At 35.9% G+C, this 20,204-nt stretch overlaps 1 protein-coding gene across 1 annotated transcript; it reads left to right on the top strand.

Moving 5' to 3' along the window:
- Window positions 1-6,183: 6,183 nt before the first annotated feature.
- LOC138704868 (uncharacterized) lies at window positions 6,184-16,989 on the top strand. The gene is made up of 5 exons (XM_069833212.1): window positions 6,184-6,202; window positions 9,291-9,515; window positions 10,598-10,694; window positions 15,658-15,822; window positions 16,470-16,989. Exons 2-5 carry the CDS (start codon window positions 9,457-9,459, stop codon window positions 16,638-16,640), a joined length of 492 nt encoding a protein of 163 aa, XP_069689313.1. The 5' UTR covers window positions 6,184-6,202; window positions 9,291-9,456; the 3' UTR covers window positions 16,641-16,989.
- Window positions 16,990-20,204: the final 3,215 nt, after the last annotated feature.

The following is a 20,204-nucleotide window of genomic DNA, read 5'->3' as shown; positions in this document are numbered from 1 at the left end:
AACATTTCTTTAAGCATTTATTTATTTTCCCTTGTACCATCAATAAAAAAACAAGTATGTTTTTATTTTTTAAAAATTATAAGTGTAGTTGCTACGACATATAGGCACACAGCACTTTCTAGGCATCTGAAATATTTGTAGAAAAACACGATAAATAATCGCATAAGATAATATTAAAATATATCCTAAACCTTTCACAGATGAAACACCATTAAGTCGCAAAACATTGTCAATTTGCTAGCCACAAATTTGTTAACTGAATGGAACTTAAGAATACTGCGTAGGAACTTACGTCTTTATTGCATTATTGATTTTATTATTTACGGTGCAAGGAATTACTTATTTATTTATTTATTTATTTACCTTCGTACTATCAATAAAAACATGTTTTTTTTGTAATTATTTTAAGTGGCAGCCTTTGTATGTAAGTAGCCTACTTACGCCGTATTCTGAGGTATAGCTAATTGATTGCAATAAAGAACTATTTTCGAACCCGTAATAATTTACATCACTATCTGAATCTTGATCTTACCTTTGTGCATGAAGAAATATTGAAAAAAAATACGCGTTACGTATAACGAAAGCAATGAGCAAACACAATATCACTCTAAAATCTCCCGCCTCCACTCTGCGTTGCCAAACCTACCCATGCCCCGGCTTGTAACTAAAGAAGGCTCTGTTGAAAACAATTCTTTTCGGCACCATGCACAACGAATAAACACTTCATTGTCACACTGATCTTGAATATCATTAAAGTTATCTCGTGACCTTTCCTGTCGCCCGCTCTTCCTTATCGCAGTGTTTGATTCGCATTCCTTCCGTCGGTATTCCGTCCTTGCGAGTCCTATAACCCTGTTGTCCGCTTGTATTACTGACCTTGACTCACGTACGTCTGTTCGCTGCTGATTGTCACCCACCGCTCCACTGGCTTGGACACAGGAAGGGCTGTCCATTCCAACTAGTAGCGACTAGTATCCACTTCCCTATTACTTACATGCAAAATTCCGGGGCTTATTTCGGGGCCTTGCAGTGGAAACAGGCAACTAATATTTTTCACGTGGCCTTCTCATAGTACATCGGTTATGTTACCAAAGTTTCGAGGCAAGTTTCGGCATGCTGGGTGTGATACTTCCCTTGTAAGATTTTAAAATAGAATATTAATAGGATTGGGTATATCATGATTTTAAAAAATGATTAATTTGTTTGAATTAATTAATTGAATGTGGTAGGTATCCACTTATATCGTATATACTGTATTGCTTCTAGTTTGTACCGTAAATGAAACAAAAATTGAGTGTCGACAACTTTTTAACCCTCGGTCTATACCTGGGGTCTTTTGTGACCCCACTCCTTTATTTTTTACAAATGCATATGTAAAATGTTGACATAACTCTCCCATGTTCCATATATGCTATTTGTGAACATTTGGCTACAATTATGTTACATTGTCATGATCCTAGTATAAGCGGTATAACAATTTTTTTCATTTTTATCACATGGGGTCAGAAAAGACCCCAGGTATAGAGTACGCTATACTAATTTTTTATAATGAATTTATTGCTTGGTCTCGCTCTTGGTGTATTTTATGACAACAATGGGACAAATACAGATCAAATATTGATATTTCTTGAACTGGGATGCACTGTTGTGAGATATTTGAAAATTTGTAGTTAACTGTTTTCAGTTTGCAGTAGATTTCTGATGAAGTAATAATAATTTATAATATTGATTTTCAGAAGGGTTATAGACTTAATCATGCTCTAAAAGACGCAGACTACAGTGATAGTGAATGTGACAATGATTTCATATTCGAAAGCGACGGCGGTGTTGCGGAAGTAGATGTGACAGGAAGATATTCAAGTTGAAGACGAAATAGATATTGATTCTATTGATGCAGATGATAACGTCAATGTATTAGTGACACATTTACTTACATCAAGAAATGGACAACTGAACTATGCTACTCAGCCATCACCACAGCGTAAGCAACCTTCTAGAAATATAGTGGGCCAAACAGCTAACATTCCTCAGCATGTTAGGTTATAGCCTACTTGCAAATTAGATCGGATTGTTTCTCTCTCTTTATAACTGATCACATGTTGAATAGAATATCAATGCATACTAACAATCGTGATGAAGATGTGAAAGATAAATACATTTCCCTTCAACACTGGAGTAAGCCGGATTCAACAAAACTACAGGCTTTCTTCAGTCTTCTCATAACAGCAGGGGTGCACACAGCAAGGGGGGAAACTACTTGATGAATTTTGGTCCAAAGAATAAGGTTTGCCTATTTTCCGAGTTACAATGAGTTATTCGCGATTTTCAAGTATTTTGATGTGTCTCCGTTTCGAAGACAAACTGACAAGGAAAGAAAGGAAAGCTGCATGAGGGTCAAAAGCAGAAGTCATACGTGCAGTTTCTGAAATGTTTGTTGATGGGTGTATGTCGTCTTATATTCCTGAACCGTACACTACAGTAGATGAACACCTGTATATATTCAGAGACGATGTCCAATCAAAGTTTACATTTCTTCCAAGCCAGAGAAACATGGGATAAAGGTATGGGCTGCCGTGGATCGTGAGACAAACTTTTTGATAAATGCACAAATTTATACAGGAAAGTCTGCAGAGGAAAGAGAGCTAAATCAAGGAAAAGGTATTGTAAATGATATTGTGGATTATGTGAGAGGAAGTGGAAGGAATGTTACTATTGACAATTTTTTCACAAGTTTTGAATTAGGACAAGAACTGCTACAGAAGAACCTAACACTAGTGGGAACACTTCGAGCCAATCGAAAAGAGATCCCTAAAGATGTAAAGTAAAGTAAAGCAAAGTAAATCCATGACGCTTCAGCCCATGAAGGCCCAAGTTCGACCAGCGGACTGCTGGCCTCAGGTCCACATGCCGAAGCACAGGTGGACGATCATCCAACCAGAATGGACGTATCGTGTGGTTAGCACAATGATCCCCCCAGCCGTTACAGCTGGTTTGCGAAACCGGATTTTCGCTACCTATCGTAGATCCCCAAGTGCATCACAATGCTGGGTGGGCACCGGTTCCATTCACTGGCCGAAATTTCATGAGAAAATTTCTTCCTCCATGGGGAATGGAACCAGCGCGCATTCCGTAACGCGAGTCCTAGGCAGGATGCCTTAGACAATGATGCCACGGCGCGGAACATGTTACAAATGTATGAATACAAAAACACCCTGTATAATGACATTCTAATATAAGATAATTTATAGTATACAAAAACACCCTGTATAATGACATTCTAATATGAGATAATTTATAGTATACAAAAACACCCTGTATAATGACATTCTAATATGAGATCATTTATAGTGTAGTAATTATTAGTCATTGTATTTTATTATTATTAGACTTATGGCATTCTAAAGTGTTATTAACAACAACAAAACAACAGTGCAATGCGTTTGCGAGAATTATGTGCTGTTAAATTTTCATTAACACTTTTTAACAGTAATAAAACAACTTTACTAAAAATGTACTCCCATAAAATCTTGAATAAATACCAAAATACATAAATTCTCCAAAATTATCCTTACAACTTCTTATTTTCAAGTTAGTTGAAAGAAATCTATCCGGGGTCAAAAAAGACCCCAGGTATAGAGTACGTTTTTTCAAAGCAGATATAGACCGAGGGTTAATATAGTCTACCCAGACCATATTGCCACGCTACGCCACTGATGAATAAACACTATTTAAAGGTAATAGTGTTATTTCTTTTGTTAACTCCCTTTCCCGTGTTTTAACCGTAATATTATACTTTTTTTTAGTAACTTCTACTTCAATTTCCTTACAAAAATTTGTAAAAGTGCCTCTTATTTTCATGAGACATTTATGGCAGGCTTGTTGTAAGATGATGTGAACAGTTAAATATCATAGAGGCCTTTAAAACTCGGAAACCAAGCATTTCTGGTGCTATGTTGATACAAATTATTGTTGTTTACACGAGGAACTCATTCTTAAAGTTATGCCACAGTGTAGAGAACATAATATCAGTATAGAAAATGTGGTTATGCCGTGTATTTTTTTAAACACATTCTGTATTTAAAAAGTCCAATAATAATGTGTCGTTCTTGCAAAAATGAAATTCAGTTCATTAACAATGAGAAACATGAACAGTATTCGTAAGATTTCCAAATAAAACTAAACACAACAATGAGTCAGCCTACATTGCATGAGTTATGTAGGTATATATCGCATTTGATTAAGTACGATTTATTATGTTCCAATTATATGAATGAAATGTTAAGAGAAAGGTTGAGAAATAATCAATATTACAAAACGAAACTGAGAAGAAATCAACTTTTTTGTTATAGTTTATCACATTTTGGCATGTTTCTATACAGTTAAGGCACAATTGGTAACACTGATTTTAATGTCATTTTTTGTACATTTTGAATCTGTGAACAACGCTTTACGTTGCCATTCCTCTATTAAATGAAAGTATGGACCTACCCATCGTTTCGTCAGTGTACATTTCCGATTAGCTAGTGTGAAAAAGAAAAAAAAAAAAAAAAGAAAAGAAAAAAAAAAAGGGGGAAATTATTATTTAAACAACAGTTACAGGCATCTCGATTTGAATAAGAGCAACAGTAACTCATCATGATGAAATATAACTCTACCACACCCAACAGATATTATCTAAAAGGTGAAATAGTATGTTTTGAAGAAGACCAAACGCACGAATTTAAAGGTCATCGCAATATTAGTATTGACGAAATTCCTCCATGGTGTATTTACACTCCCGACAATAACAGGACCCGCAATGCAATATCAAGGTAAATTAAATTATTAGTAGGCCTAAATTGTTCTAATCAATTCATTGTAGGGTCTATTGTAGGATTATAAAATATGACAATACCGGTACACGGGTACAGTATTCGTAGAAACCTGGCAAGGTTTTATTACAGGAACTTATGTGTGAAAAAACTGTCATAAATGCGGTACCCGTACTATTTTTGTACACAGTATGCTTTGCAACTGAGTCATTTGTCACAAAATGCAGGTCGTAACTCTGTCCATCTGGGGCTCAAAGACGACAGTGACCCAGTTATACCAGCCACCTTGCTCAGGTGTAAAACGATTACCTGCAAAAAAAATAAAATAAAAAAATAAAGTCACTGGCAGCTACGTAGACTATATCCTAATTCTGTGATGCCTGTTGCAAAACTTCCCAGTGGAAACTTTTCAAAAAATTCTTTTGTTGTGTCATGTGGGAGTGTTTAGTATTGTAATGCAGTGGCCGAGTGGTCATCATTCTTGGTGAACAATAAATTGAAAAGAATTTAAGAATTGGGAAGTTTCCTAGTACCCGGTACTTGTTACATAAGCTGTTAAGTCAGCCATGGTTGTATAATCATAAAAGATGTGTATTTTCCCTGGACCAAAAATATATTACAAACTGACTATAATCACATCTAGTAACAAACTATTAAAATTATTTTCAGAAAAGAACCACTGTGTAAACATAAAAACGACCTATGTAAAGAGTACCGGGTACTAGGAAACTACCAAGAATTGTTACAAACAATGAAATGCAATATAACGAAAGCAGGATTTATTTTGTTTCCTTGGAAAATTTCTGATATCGAACTTTGAAGCCCGAAATATGTAAGACACAAAAGCACCGACTTCTATGAAATATCAGTTAAGAGTTTTCTCAGGGTTTTCCCATTTCTCCACATTAGGCATCCACATAATTCCGTCATCATCCATAGCATTCCCTGAACACCAGCTGACATTAGAAGGGGCTGGCCTAGGGACGAGTGGGGTTGCCTGCTTCAAACTACTGTAATTATGCAGTTGGTATGGGTTGGGAATGCACCTAGCTTGAGGGTTAGCACAATAGATATCTTCTACATCTCAGTGCTGGGTCGTAGTGCATCCTCCCGAATATTCATCATAGAGAAAGATCACAGCATCAATCAGAAAAGCATTAGGCCTACTTTTCTCTTAATTATTTGTAATAGGTACTTTCTTTTGTCATTAAACAATATCGGCTTTTAAAAGATCAACCTTAGCTTACTCTCGAAAGTGCACCAGTACACCAGTATGACACCTAAAGAGTTCTAGAACTCCAAAACACAGAGATCTGAATTAGATACATCGGAGGAAAACACTTCAAACTCCTTCCATAATGGTAATGGTGGAGCAGTAGCAGTAGTATCAGGTGAGTATTCTTCTCACAGGTGCCACATGCCTAAATTTTTCTACAATTATTGGAAAGTGTCGTGGAATAGCTAATTATTACATTTTTAATGAAACAGTAACAGTGAAATCTTCACTGTATGGGAAAATAGATCATAATGACTCTGTATCCTGCTCGTAGTGTAATATCCCAACACATTCCAAAGTGCATGGAGTGCATTTCCTGCTCGTCACTTGTCCCTATACAGACCTATGTATAGTCCATTTCATTCTATCTGCCAATATTTCTTCACTCCATACTTTTAAGCAGTCATATTCTTTTACATTTCCAAATTTTTCTTTTTTGTTAAGTTTATTTATACATGATTTAACATCTGTAGTCATATTGCACGTTTAGGATCTGTGAGTATACCAGTAGACTGTTTTCGCTATTGTTGAGTTCCTGTTTCTATATTGTGAGTTGTAGATGGCTTGTGTTCATGTAACTGATTATAGATTTTGATTAATGTTCATGATATTGGTGACTGAGCCTGTGATGAATCATGGCATGTAAATTTTCAATTTGGCATTTGCCTTTGTGACTGAGGGAAACCATGAAAAACCCCCATCAGATTGATCGACTATTGGCTTTGAACCCGGGAACTCCTGAATGCAGGTCTCAAACACTACTGTCTGACCCAACTCACTCGATATTTCCAAATTGTTTAACAGAATGAATCATAAATATTCATCACACATGTGGAAGTTGCATTAAACACCAGCTTCTGAACAGGTGTAACTACAACATGAAAATGTTTCACCACATAAAATTTGTTAGGACATTTTAATGTCGAATAAAGACATAACCTAAACTTACTTACAAATGGCTTTTAAGAAACCCGGAGGTTCATTGCTGCTCTCACATAACCCCGCCATTGGTCCCTATCCTGAGCAAGATTAATCCAGTCTCTACCATCATATCCCACCTTCCTCAAATCCATTTATCACACATCTTCCCATCTACATCTTGGCCTCCCCAAAGGTCTTTTTCCCTCCGGCCTTCCAACTAACATCCTATATGAATTTCTGGATTCGTCCATACATGCTACATGTTCTGCCCTCTCAAATATCTGGATTTAATATTCCTAATTATGTCAGGTGAGGAATACAATGTGTGCAGTTCTACATTATGCAACTTTCTCCATTCTCCTGTAACTTCATACCTCTTAGCCCCAAATATTTTTCTAAGCACCTTATTCTTGAACATCCTTAACCTTTGTTCCTCTCTGAAAGTGAGAGTCCAAGTTTCACAACCATACAGAACAACCGATAATATAGGTCTAATTGTTTTATAAATTCTAACTTTCAGTTTTTTTTTATAGCAGACTGGATGACGAAAGCTTCTCAACCGAATAATAAGCATTTCCCATATTTATTCTATGTTTAATTTCTTCCCAAGTATCATTTATGTTTGTTACTTTGCTCCAAGATATTTGAACTTTCCCACTTTTTCAAAGGATAAATTTCCAATTTTTATATTTCCACTTCGTACTATGTTCTGGTCACGAGACATAATAATATACTTTGTCTTTTAGGGATTTACTGTACTTCCAAACCTATCTCTTGCTTCAAGTAAAATTTCCGTGTTTTTCCTAATAGTTTTGTGGATTTTCTTGTAACATATTCACGTCATCCTCATAGACAAGCAGCTGATGTAATCCATTCAATTCTAAACCCTGTTTGTCATCCTGGCCTTTCCTAATGGCATATTCTAGAGCAAAGTTAAAAAGTAAAGGTGATAGTGCATCGCCTTGCTTTAGCCCACAGTGAACTGGAAAAGAATCAAATAGAAACTGGCCTATACGGACTCTACTGTACGTTTCACTGAGACACGTTTTAATAATTAAACTAGTTTATTGGGAATACCAAATTCAATAAGAATATTATATAAAACTTCTCTCTTAACTGAGTCGTATGCCTTTTTGAAATCCATGAATAACTGATGAACTGTACCCTTATACTCCCATTTTTTTCTCCAGTATCTGTCGAATACAAAAGATCTTATCAATAGTCGATCTATTACGCCTAAAACCACACTGATGATCCCCAATAATTTCATCTACATATTGAGTTAACCTTCTCAAAAGAATATTTGACAAAATTTTTTACGTCGTCAACAAAAGTGATATTTCTCTAGAGTTATTACAGTTAATCTTTTCCCCCCGCCTAAAGATAGGTACAATTATGGACTCCTTCCATTGTTATGGTACAATTTCCATTTCCCAAATAGCAAGTACAAGCTTATAAATTTCGCTAGATAATGCGCTTCCACAGTCTTCTGCTGGAATTTGATCGTTACCTGGAGACTTGTACTTTTTCAGATTTTCTATTGCAATTTTGACTTTAGAAAATGTGGTTTTGGGTATAAATGGTTCAGCAGTTTGTATTTGAATTTCGTCCCGATCATTTCTATTTGGCCTATGTACAGTAGTGGCAAAAAAAAAACCGGACCGACCTTTGTAGCTGATACAAAAGAATCCTGTGCTGTGTATTGTGTCAAACTGTGGTAATTTCAATATGGATAGTGAAGCCAGAGGTATGTACTGCTATTTAATGTAAAAATAAGCAGTTATCTTTGCCGAATACAGGTATAAAGGAAATATTGATACCAGATGAAAATAAAACTCTCAAAGTTTTTTCGTCTGTGAGTCTGAGGCACTGAAAGAAACAAAATACGGTAAGAATCAAACAAATGCAATAAATTTCATTGTTACAATTAATTATACAAGATGGATGTGTTTTGTGACTAGCAACATTTGAATCTGTGACTCTGAAATCAGCTACAAGGGTCGGTCCAGTTTTTTTGCTTACTACTGTACATTTAGTAGTTGCCCAAAATAGTTTTTCCATCTGTTCAGGAATGAATGAGTGTACAAAGACATATCCTATACAATGCAAAGTAGTACGTTTTATTACAAATCATATTATGGAATCATACTAATACACACTTCTGGAAATGAACATACACAAGTTATTGTATATTCAAGGATTTAGAGTCGGAGGTATTTTGTACTGACTTTACAGTATTGCTGTTCATAATCAAGTTATAAACAATGAATCTCTGTTTTTAGGAATCTGTGCGGCTTCCTCAATTCAGGATGGGGTGGCACAGTGTATGTTGGCATTCTAGACGGAGGCAGAGTAGAAGGTGTGAGACTTACACAGTACCAGCAGGACCACTTGTTGCTCAGCCTTCAGGACACACTTAACTCCTTCAGTCCGCCTGTCCCATATTTCATGTACAAAGCGGAATTTATTCCTGTCATTGAGCCACTAGATCCGTATCCGCTTCAATTGTAAGTTAATCAGCAAGTTAGCAACTTAAGTTTGAAACTAAGAAACAAATTCAAATTTATTCACAATTTACATTTGAATAGATACTCGAAATGAGCATATGCTCGTGCTCGGGTACAGTCCAGTAGTAAGTCATAGTAATGGTCATAGTAAGTAGAGCTACAATTAAGGAAACATGTCACAGGGTGTTGTTCTCAATTACCGGTATCAATATTTACCTCTGCATTCCAGTATCATGGGTTCAATTCCATATGGAGAAAATGAATCTTTAGTTGGGAAAATCTTAAATGTGGCGTCAGTAGGCTGTGAAAAAATAGTTGACCTTATGTATCCATGTAAAATATTCCTTTGGTTATGAATAATAATGAATAAAGATGAAATTCTATGTTCTCAACTTTCGTTAACATATGTCACTGTGATAACAACTGTGGAGATCTCCAGTAGATAAAAGAGGATATAATTTATTATGTAGATTCAAAGTATAACTGGCCTACAGCTTGGTTGCTGAGTGCAGAAACTCAATAGTGTCAACTCTTTTCCACCATATGTTCACTCTGACATGGGTTTAACAGTTTTACATAGAGTTACAGAACTCCTGCTCTTTGGTGAAGTTGGTGAGATTTAGACTATAATATAATTTATTGTTTAATTCAATTTCTTTTTTAATTCCCTTGTAATTCTGAGGGTTAGTACAAGAACCCTGTAATTAGCATTACCATACTCTGTTTGTTAGAAAACTGGCTTCTAAGGCGATAATTTGTTATGTCTTCTATCTAAAATCAAAACTATAAACTTGTTAGTTGTACTTCAACTACATCATGTTAGCTGTATGAAGAACACAATTTAATGAGAAGTGAGTTAATTAAACTGATTTCAATTTAAAGTGGTTGAGATAAAGAATAATAAGTGATTCACTTGTAGGCTCTACTCTTGCACTCCCATATATGCATCCATTCCAAATATGAATTATTAAATTACCCAAATGGGATTTATGATAAATAAAGCGATGAGAGAATGTTGAGAAAACAGAATGGTAGCGCACCTTTCAAAATCTTTAACTATTTTATAAATTTGAATTTCACAGCCCTCCTGTGCCTGAAGACATTCGAGAGCAGCCCCATTATCTACGGTCATATTTGTTTTGTTGGTGCGACTATGATGCCCTGGGAAGTTTTCAAAATGTAAGTATTTTATACATATATTACATATGCTGGAATCTGTAGAAAGTTTTTTCTGATCTAATTTTCGTACAATACCTTACCCTACAAAGAAGTGAATGTATTAGCTGTTGTATAAATGCTTACAGTGGATGAATATTGGTTGTGACATATTTGACCTTTATTGAAAGCATTATGGTGGAAAAAAGACGATTTTTTTAATTAAAATCAAAATCAGTGATTTTTTTTATTTAAATCAGATTTTTTATTTCAATACAATTTTTTTACTTAAATACTTTTAATTTATTTTTTCAATTCGATTTATTGAAGTAAAAAAGGTATTGTTAATAACAAATTACAACAAAGACTAAACAGGCGTTAGATTTTTTCCAGTTTTAAGTTAAAAGAAAACATACTTTAAAGAAATGAAACCCAAAGTTCCACAACTGAATGCTCAACCTAAAATACACAAGCCTAATATACCAATCAGACCCCTAATTAATTACATGTTGGCACCAGCATACAAGTTACCGGTAGCTATATACATGGAAAACATTATCAGAAACAACATACAATTCACCAGTCACACTGCAGTCAAGAACACAGACCTAGTCAACCACATCATGGACTAAGAAATACCTTACAATTCAACACTATAGATTCTATGAGATTCCTCACTAATATTAACAGCATCAAAATGATAATAGAAGAAAAAGCACTGACTCAATATGAAAAACTTATTAGATTACCAGGAAACAATTGGCATTCATACAGTCCTCTCTGTAGATTGAAAACTCAAAAAAGTTTCATATCCATTGTTCAAGAATTAAAACAGAAAATCAATATCCCGAATTTAAAAGAAAACCTACAAATTAAACCAAACCCTTTAACTCTATTAAATATGGAATATAATCTAAATTTAACAGAAGAAATACTGAAATCAGAAGTAAACACTGAAATACTAAAACAATTGTCTTTAGAGACAATTAATATTAGATACCCTCCACAAAACTGGCTTCATTTATACACTGACGGATCCTTGATCTCCAGAGAACAAGGTGCCGGTGCAGGTGTTACGTGCTGTCTCTTCTCACTTTATAGATCTCTTGGGTATGGAACAACAAGTTTTGATGGAGAAATCATTGCAATAAGTGAAAGTCTCAGGAATCTTCTATGCCACATCAGTAAATTTAAAAATGCAGTTATATTGTCAGACTCCAAAGCAGCTATTCTATCAATAGTCTCTAAACACACACCTTCATCTCAAACAGCAGAAATAACTAAAATGCTCTCTCAATTAATATCACTCAATAAAAGAATTGTATTCCACTGGATACCATCCCATTGTGGAATCCTGGGAAACGAGAATGTGGATGCTTTAACAAAGAAGGGCAGCACTGCTACTTACAGACCTGTTACTAAATCTACGTATTACTCTGTGAAAAGATTTATTAAATCTACATACTTAGACTTCAACAAACAAAATTTGATAACACAATCCCATGGGAAAAAATGGAACTCTCTGCATCAAAATCCACAGTTAATTCCCGATTTACCACGAAAATCGTCTGTAGCTGCATTTAGATTGGCAACAGGCCATGATTGTTTGGCCAAACACCTGCGTAGAATTGGAATATATCAGTCCCCTAACTGTCCATTGTGCAACTCAAACCAAGAAATGGATTCGGAACACCTCAAAATCTGTGCTTCAGTGGCTGGTCATGATAATATCTTTGAAAAATATTGGAGTGCAAGAGGTCAAATGACTTTATTGTCAAACGCCTGGCATTAGAAAACAACAACAACAACAATTCAACACTAGCATCGTTTAACATCACCAATCTATACACTCACTAACATACCCATACGTGATACAATAAAAGTACTAAAACATATGTTAAAAAATAACAACACACCACAAGCACAAATAGATGAAAACTCAGCAAATCATTTTCAAATAGTTTCTCCATCTTGTGTTTAATGGTGTCTGCTTATTCAAATGCTTGTATAGAAACACAAGTTTTGATGCTTTGTCTGTACCACGCCTGTTTTGTAACTTAGAATGCACCAGGATGTAAAAATCATGATTTTTATAAAACAAATTATTTAAATCAGATTTATTTTAAATTATTTTCAGATTGGCGTATGCTTCAGTGTTTATAATGTATCTAGGATGAACAATGAAAAATCAATCTACATGTTGTGTTTTAACAATAATTTGAATTGGGATATGATACATTACAACATATTTTTGAATCAGTTCTTCTGTCTTATAGCTGAATGCAACAGAATGTTTGTAGCATAACAGAATTTTGCAACTTGTTTATCTAAGTCCGCTTTCTGTTTTCCATTTGTTCAGATGACAAAGGGACTAAGCTAATTTCGCTTAATTTTCAGAGATGGTCTTTCAGTGGATAGGTGATCCTAACTAATGATCTCTTTTGTTTTGATACTGAAGATGCAGCTATTGGACCTGTCTAAATTTTGGTCTTCATTGTCAGATATTGGAGCAAGCTTCAACATTGAATGTTTCTTTTTCCTTTACATCTCTTCTTGTTTCCTTAATTGAGGGGTTGGGTGCAAGAAAGGCACTTCTTTCAAATGCAAGTTTTGAGAAAATTGATGTTGAAAATTCAAACCATAATAATGTGATATATGCATGCCTTTACATTATCGGTTCTCCTGACCTCTATGATCACAGTATTGAACTACAACTTGGTGATCATATGCATAACAAATCAGAGAACACAATAAAACGTTTTACTCAAAAAGGGCACATCCTCTAAAATGGCCTTGTTGCACCCAGCCCCTCAATTTATATTCTCTCCTATTTCAGTACAATTAACACTTTCCAGACAGCATTCAACATCGAAGAACTCACCAGTAATTTTCAGTTTGTTTTTATATAATCTGGCAAAGTGCCGATTTTTCCTCACAGCCATCAAAAAGGCTACCAATACCTTTCTTCTACACCTCACTTCATATTCGAAAGTGTTTTCAGTACTAATGCTTGAATCTTTTAGTAATTTTATATTGCTCACAATCTTTTCTTTTGACATTGTGTTCCCAAATTTCACCAATAAGGCCTGTTTTTGCCTCTCTCTAACCTATACACTCCCTTCACTTGTCCATTCCCAACACACATTCATTATCACTTCATACATTTCTCATAACTGTTCATTTTCTTGTTCTTCAATACCAAAACAAAAAGATTAAGTTTTTCTTTCTTTTTTCTTCTTCAAAATATTTAACTTCACTTTTCAGCATTCTATTTTTCTTTTGTAGCGATTCTACTTTTTTATTTACATCGTCGATGGTTGCCCTTAAGCTTTCAAGAGCCATTATGTTCACTTCTTTCACTTCACTTTCTTCCCTCTTCCGTTCAATTTACGTTCACTACTTCACTTTGCTACGCTGGGAGGATCTTGGCCAACGCATGTCTAATTTATCACGCTGCTCATTTCTGTCTGTTTTAAAAAAAGAGAGAATGATTCATTGTTAGAGACTTTTTCCTACTATTTCAAATCTGTTTGCCAAAATTTTCCATGGCCCAGGGTTTCTAAATTATCACATGAGTAATTTCAAGTCTCAGTAATTGAATTTTGAGTCAAACCTAACTGGTGTAGTTTAGGAAGCTGTAATCCGTGAGACATTGGTCTAACTGCTGATAGCTGATATGGGTGCATAATAGTATGTTCATAGTTAGACTTTTAAATTAATCCAGATATATTAGCCAAGCGAAAGTAAGTCTGCTTAATGATACTTAACAAGGGATGTTTGAACTAACTCAAAAAGGTACAACCTTCAAACTTCGTTAACTGCTACAGCTCCCAGCTTTAATAGGAGTCTATCATGATATTATTTCATATTATCGTAGGTCATTAACGTTTATCGATCTGATAAACCTGACGAATATTTGTAAATACTTGGTAATTAGTTTCTCATGGGTCATAGACCAATCTCTGCCAATGTTTCTTATTCTTTTAATTATTTCATTCCTTTCTTTATATACTTTTTTACACTGGAAAATAACGTGATTTGTACGTTGTTCTTCTTTTCCACATGGAGATATTGGGGTCTTTCTTCTTACCCGAAATCTGTAAAGATATGCCCTTAATTTTCCATGGCCAGTTACCATTGCTGTTAACTCTGGGAAAAAGGAAATATTGTCGTAATCTATTCTTCACTGACGAGAAGTAAGCCTTACTTATTGCTCCATTCCTTGTGTCTGTCCGTTGTTGTTGGCACTTATAGATTTTTTCTTTTTCCTGCGTTAAAATCTCTTTTGGTACTCTGTTGTATATAATTTCCTGGTCTTCTGCTGCTGCTTGCTTTGCAAGTCTGACAGTTCATTCCTCTCTATCCCTGAGTGTCCTTTAATCCAGATGAAGTGTAATTTCCAGTTTAAACGTGTCAAAGTAATGTAAGTTTTAATGAGTTCTAATACTCGATTTCTTTTGAAGTTGTTTTTCAATAAATATAAAGTTATTTTGCTGACTATGTATAATGCTACATGTGTGTGTATGTGTGCGTGCGCGTGTGTGCCTGCCAGGTAGCTCAGTTGGTAAAGCAACTGGAATGGACAGTCAGAAAACTTTTTCAGAATATCAGAATGGTCACAGGATTCACTCAGCCTAAAGTCATCCCCTCATAGGTCATGTAGACCCACAGGGTGGAAAGATGTTAAGGCAATGTACAATCAGCATTAATGGTAGTAGAGATGTCTGTCCTATGTGCCCACTGCCTTTATCTCTAAGAAATATCCCTGGTACTCGTTAAGAAGCTGAGTAAACCCCAGGACCATAATATGGATGGGAGGATTATGTCGATGGAGAAAAATCCCAGACTCTATCTGACCTAACCAACAACCTTCTGCCTTGCAGTATTACACCTTACCCTCGCTACTACTATTGCTACAACATATAAAGATAGTTACTATAGTCAGTAAGATGATAAAACACAAAAACAATTTTCTGTTTTTTGACAGGGTCTCATTCCAATGTCTTATGTCGTGGAGATCACTATTCCTCCAGTAAACACCAATGATACAAGAGTTCGTGAACTCATGCCCAATGTTAAGATGCCAACTTTGCCTGTTTTTCAGTGTGAAGATATGCAGATTTACTTCAGAAAGCATTCCACAATTGTCAAGGTAATTATATGTCAAAAAAATCTACGAGACCGGCAAAGATTGAACTTGCTGGATCATAGTATTTTTCTTTTGGATGTGACTGGTACTATATACCTTTTGTTTCATAGTTATTGCAGTTACAATTTTTTTTTATCAAGATTCAAATTTTTACCTCACTATATTTAATGAGAATGGAAGCCCCTATCTTGCAGTAAAAATTAGCTCATATATTTTCTGATGTGTCCCACGCTGTGGCGTCGTGGTCTGAGGCATCCTGCCTAGGACTCGTGTTACAGAATGCGCACTGGTTCGAGTCCTCATGGGGGAAGAAATTTTCTCATGAAATTTCGGCCAGTGTATGGGACTGGTGCCCACCCAGCATCGTGATGCACTTGGGGAGCTACGATAGGTAGCGAAATCCGGTTGCGAAAGCCAGCTATAACGGCTGGAAGGATCATCATGCTAACCACACGATACCTCCAATGTGGTTGGATGATCGTCCACCTCTGCTTCGGCATGTGGGTGTGAGGCCAGCACCCGGCTGGTCGGTCTAGGCCCTTCACAGGCTGTAGCGCCACGGATTATTATTATTATTACTATTATTATTATTATTATTATTATTATTATTATTATTATTATTATTACTATTATTTTCTAATGTGTTTCAGTACTCAATGCATGATGTGGAGGAGCAAGCTAAAGAAGAATTGTTGCTTTATAAAATGCCACAACTGATGAAGGCCTGGAAGAAATGGAGAACATATAGTAGGTTGTTACAACTCGTCAAAGAAGCTACTGCTCGACAAGAAGAGAATTCATCTACTGAAAAGAAAATGTGATTGTTTTGATATATAGGCCTACTGTGAAATCTGGGAATGTAACAATGTAGTATGAAGGCAGAAGATTCTGTAGAAACCCTAAATTCAAATACTTAATAGTGACCATGTAAAAATATGAAACAAAACTGATACACATTATAATATAAAGACTATTGAATATTGAAGAAAACTTGCTAAAATCAATAGTACTAATTTTTGGAAATTCAATACTTTTCTGAATTACTTATTATAGCCTATATATGTAGAGAAAAGATATAGTGAAAGTGTTGTAGTCAGTTGTAGTCAGTTCTAGCAGCAGCTAGAACTTTTACAAATAGCTTAATCTCAAAATAAAGCACCCCAAAAACTATTGATGCTCTTCCAGAAATTTCATTACTCATTAAATGGGTTCCTAAAGTAAAAATTATGGACAGAAGTGAAATATCCATGTCCATGGTTAGCCCTCGTGTTAGAATGCGAAAGTAGGCAATATAAATTCTTTGAACTGAATTGAATTTCGGGAGAGGGGCACTATGATCCAGAACTGCGATCTTGAAGATTTATTGTACTTACCCTCGAGCTAGGTCATTTCCAACCCACAATGACTACACTGCATATCCAGGTCTCGAGTAGGCAATCCCACTTATCCCTAGACCAGTCCATCCCCCGCTTGTGCATCATCAGCCAGCATTCAGGGTATGGAATGGAGATCAGACGAAATGATGTTGATGTCTAATGTGGGGAAACAGAAGAACCTCAACAAAAACCCCAACTGCGACCTTGTGTCACTATGATTTTTAAAATGCAAAATCGCAGGCCAGACCAGGACTCGAACCAGGACTGCCTGCATCATAGGCCGAAGGTCTGACCAGCCACTGCAGTGGTTATTACCAATACTTACAACATACTTGTGTTACCATAACTTTAATCTTATATGTGTTGAGAGAATGGACACACAATTTTTTAGAAGGTGAAAGTGATACTGCATTACATTGCACTATAGTTGTTATTATTATTATAAAACATTGACTGGCAAAAAAAAAACCGATCACTTGAAAAAAAAAATACTAAAAGTCAAGTTTAAATGTAAATTATGAAGTAATCCCAGAAATAACATAATTGTAATCGTACTCAATTTAAAGATTACACTTTTATGAACTTGTGACACATAAATTCACACCTTTCACACCAATTTTGAGTCAATGACCGTCATATGTTCATAAATCTACACTTTTGTTTAAATTTTGTAAAATTTTTTACTTAACTTGCAGCTGAATATTTGTCCACTAAACTTCACTGAAAATGATGTTGATGCACAAAACTTAAATTCACACTGACAACAACTGAAACACTCACTCAGTATCTGGTGTGTCCCCGCTGGCCCTAATTACAGCCGCCATTCTCTCAGGCATGGTTTCGATTAAGGTTATGGTGTCTCTCTCTGGTCGATATTGTCCCATTCCTCTTGGAGTGCCGGCCGCAGATCACCGAAGGTCTCTGGAACAGGATTATGATCTCGGATACGTATACCCGACCTATCCCAGAGATGTTCTGTAGGGTTTAGGTCGGGACTCCAAGCTGTCCAGTTGAGAACAATCTCCAATGCATCAAAATACTGTGATACGCAGCGTGCTGGATGTGGACGAGCATTGTCATGCATAAATATGAAATCATCTCCAATAAATGGAGCAAAGGGCACGATGTGATTGACGAGAACCTCGTTGAGACTACCACTCTCCAGATCATCTCCAAAGTCTCTCCGTACCATCTGGGGATTTCAGAGAGAAGCTGGACTCATCAGAGAACAACACACTACTCCACTGCTGCACAGTTCATTGGGCATGATGACGAGCGAACTGAAGATAGTCGGCTCGGTGCTGTCTGGTCAGATCAGGTCGTCGTGATTGAATATTTTGTTCTCCAAGGCGTCATCAAACAGTCCTCTTGCTCACATTAACACCCTGCATATGTTGTAGTCGATTCCGAGCTTCAACTGCTGTGGTACGGCGGTTTCTTAGAACCTGGCTGACGAGAAATCAGTCATCTCGGGCTGAAGTCTTCCTTTTTCTGCCAGATCCAGGTCTTCTGGAGTAACTCTGTGTTTCCCGAAACTGTTTCACAGCCTCTTGAACCATGGTGTATGGTGAGCCTATGGTAGCAGCGGCGTAATGGAGGCTGCGTCCGATATCAATGAGAGCAACAGCTCTGGCAATGTCGGGGTGACAGAGGCATTGTCTGAACTAAACTTACTGACGAAATGGCAAATAAACCATTTTCAACAGTTATTCATTTTCAAAAAGGAAAGGAAGCAATAAAGCAATAAAACCTCTTCAATTGTTTATGATGACCTACCCCACATATTCAGCACAGAAACACACTCCTTTGTTGTTAGGCGATAAACTGAAGATTAATTGGTGTGAAAGGTGTGAATTTACATGTCAGAAGTTCATAAAATGTAATCTTTAAATTTAGTACGATAACAGTTATGTTATTTCTGAGATTACTTCATAATTTACAATTTAAACTTTACTTTTAGTAAACCGAAGATTAATTGGTGTGAAAGGCGTGAATTTACATGTCAAAAGTTCATAAAATGTAATCTTTAAATTTAGTACGATAACAGTTATGTTATTTCTGAGATTACTTCATAATTTACAATTTAAACTTTACTTTTAGTATTTTTTTCAAGTGATCGGTTTTTTTTGCCGGTCAGTGTATGTATTTATATTTAATTTTAGACTTTTTAAAAATATTTCTACTCCCACTTGAAAGTATTTTTTACTACATAATTTAATTTTAACCAGAAAGGAAAAACCACAACGAATAAATGGAAGACTTGAATTAAGTACTTTTGATAATGGCGTAATTAACTTCCTACACAGCCACTTTAACAAACTCTTGGCTGGTCACTAATTAAACTCAGAATCATTTGAACACAATTCTGGACCCTCAGTAACAGATACTGCCACCATTTGAATGCGTAACAGCTTACATCATGCTACGCAATTAGCATGTTGATGTCATTTTGTTGAATTGTGTCCCATTCTTCCAGAAGAGCTGGCCTCATCTCAGCCAGGATGAAAAACCATTCGACAGACTTGATATCCAAGCATGTTCCACACACTCTTGATGGGATTCAGGTCAGGACTTCGAGCTGGCTCATTCAAAGTGATGATTGACATCTCCCCTAGGAACTGCGACACACATTGGTTAGTGTGAGATCAGACATACAAAACAAAGTTATTGCCAACATAAGGCCTTCCCAAAGGTTTTTTTCCCTCTGGCCTCCCGACTAACACTGTATATGGATTTCTGGATTCGTCCATATGTGCTACATTAAATTAAGTAGATTGATATTATTTACTTCATTTAATTTCTTTTAATAGCCAAACTCACTTTAGCATGGAATGGCTGAGCTTTTTCATGCATTCCTAGTTTTCTGCCCAAGGGTAGGTCTTTTACTGCAAACCCAGTATTCTCCAATCTGTCCTATTTTCTGTTCCTCTTGGTCTCTGCATACAATCCATGTATCTTAATGTTATCTATCATCAGTGACGTCACCAGGATCAGAGCAAGGGAGGTGCG

This window comes from Periplaneta americana, chromosome 8, assembly GCF_040183065.1.
Source record: "Periplaneta americana isolate PAMFEO1 chromosome 8, P.americana_PAMFEO1_priV1, whole genome shotgun sequence".
Classification (NCBI taxonomy): domain Eukaryota; kingdom Metazoa; phylum Arthropoda; class Insecta; order Blattodea; family Blattidae; genus Periplaneta; species Periplaneta americana.
Note: the sequence above shows the minus strand (reverse complement) of the source record. Positions and strands in the feature narration are given on the sequence as shown.

Bases quoted from the DNA above. Each gene is read 5' to 3' on its own strand.
- LOC138704868 (XM_069833212.1), top strand. From the start codon at position 9,457: ATGTACAAAGCGGAATTTATTCCTGTCATTGAGCCACTAGATCCGTAT. The intron at 10,695-15,657 runs GTAAGTATTTTA...GTTTTTTGACAG, and splicing joins CCCTGGGAAGTTTTCAAAAT to GGTCTCATTCCAATGTCTTA. The intron at 15,823-16,469 runs GTAATTATATGT...AATGTGTTTCAG, and splicing joins AGCATTCCACAATTGTCAAG to TACTCAATGCATGATGTGGA.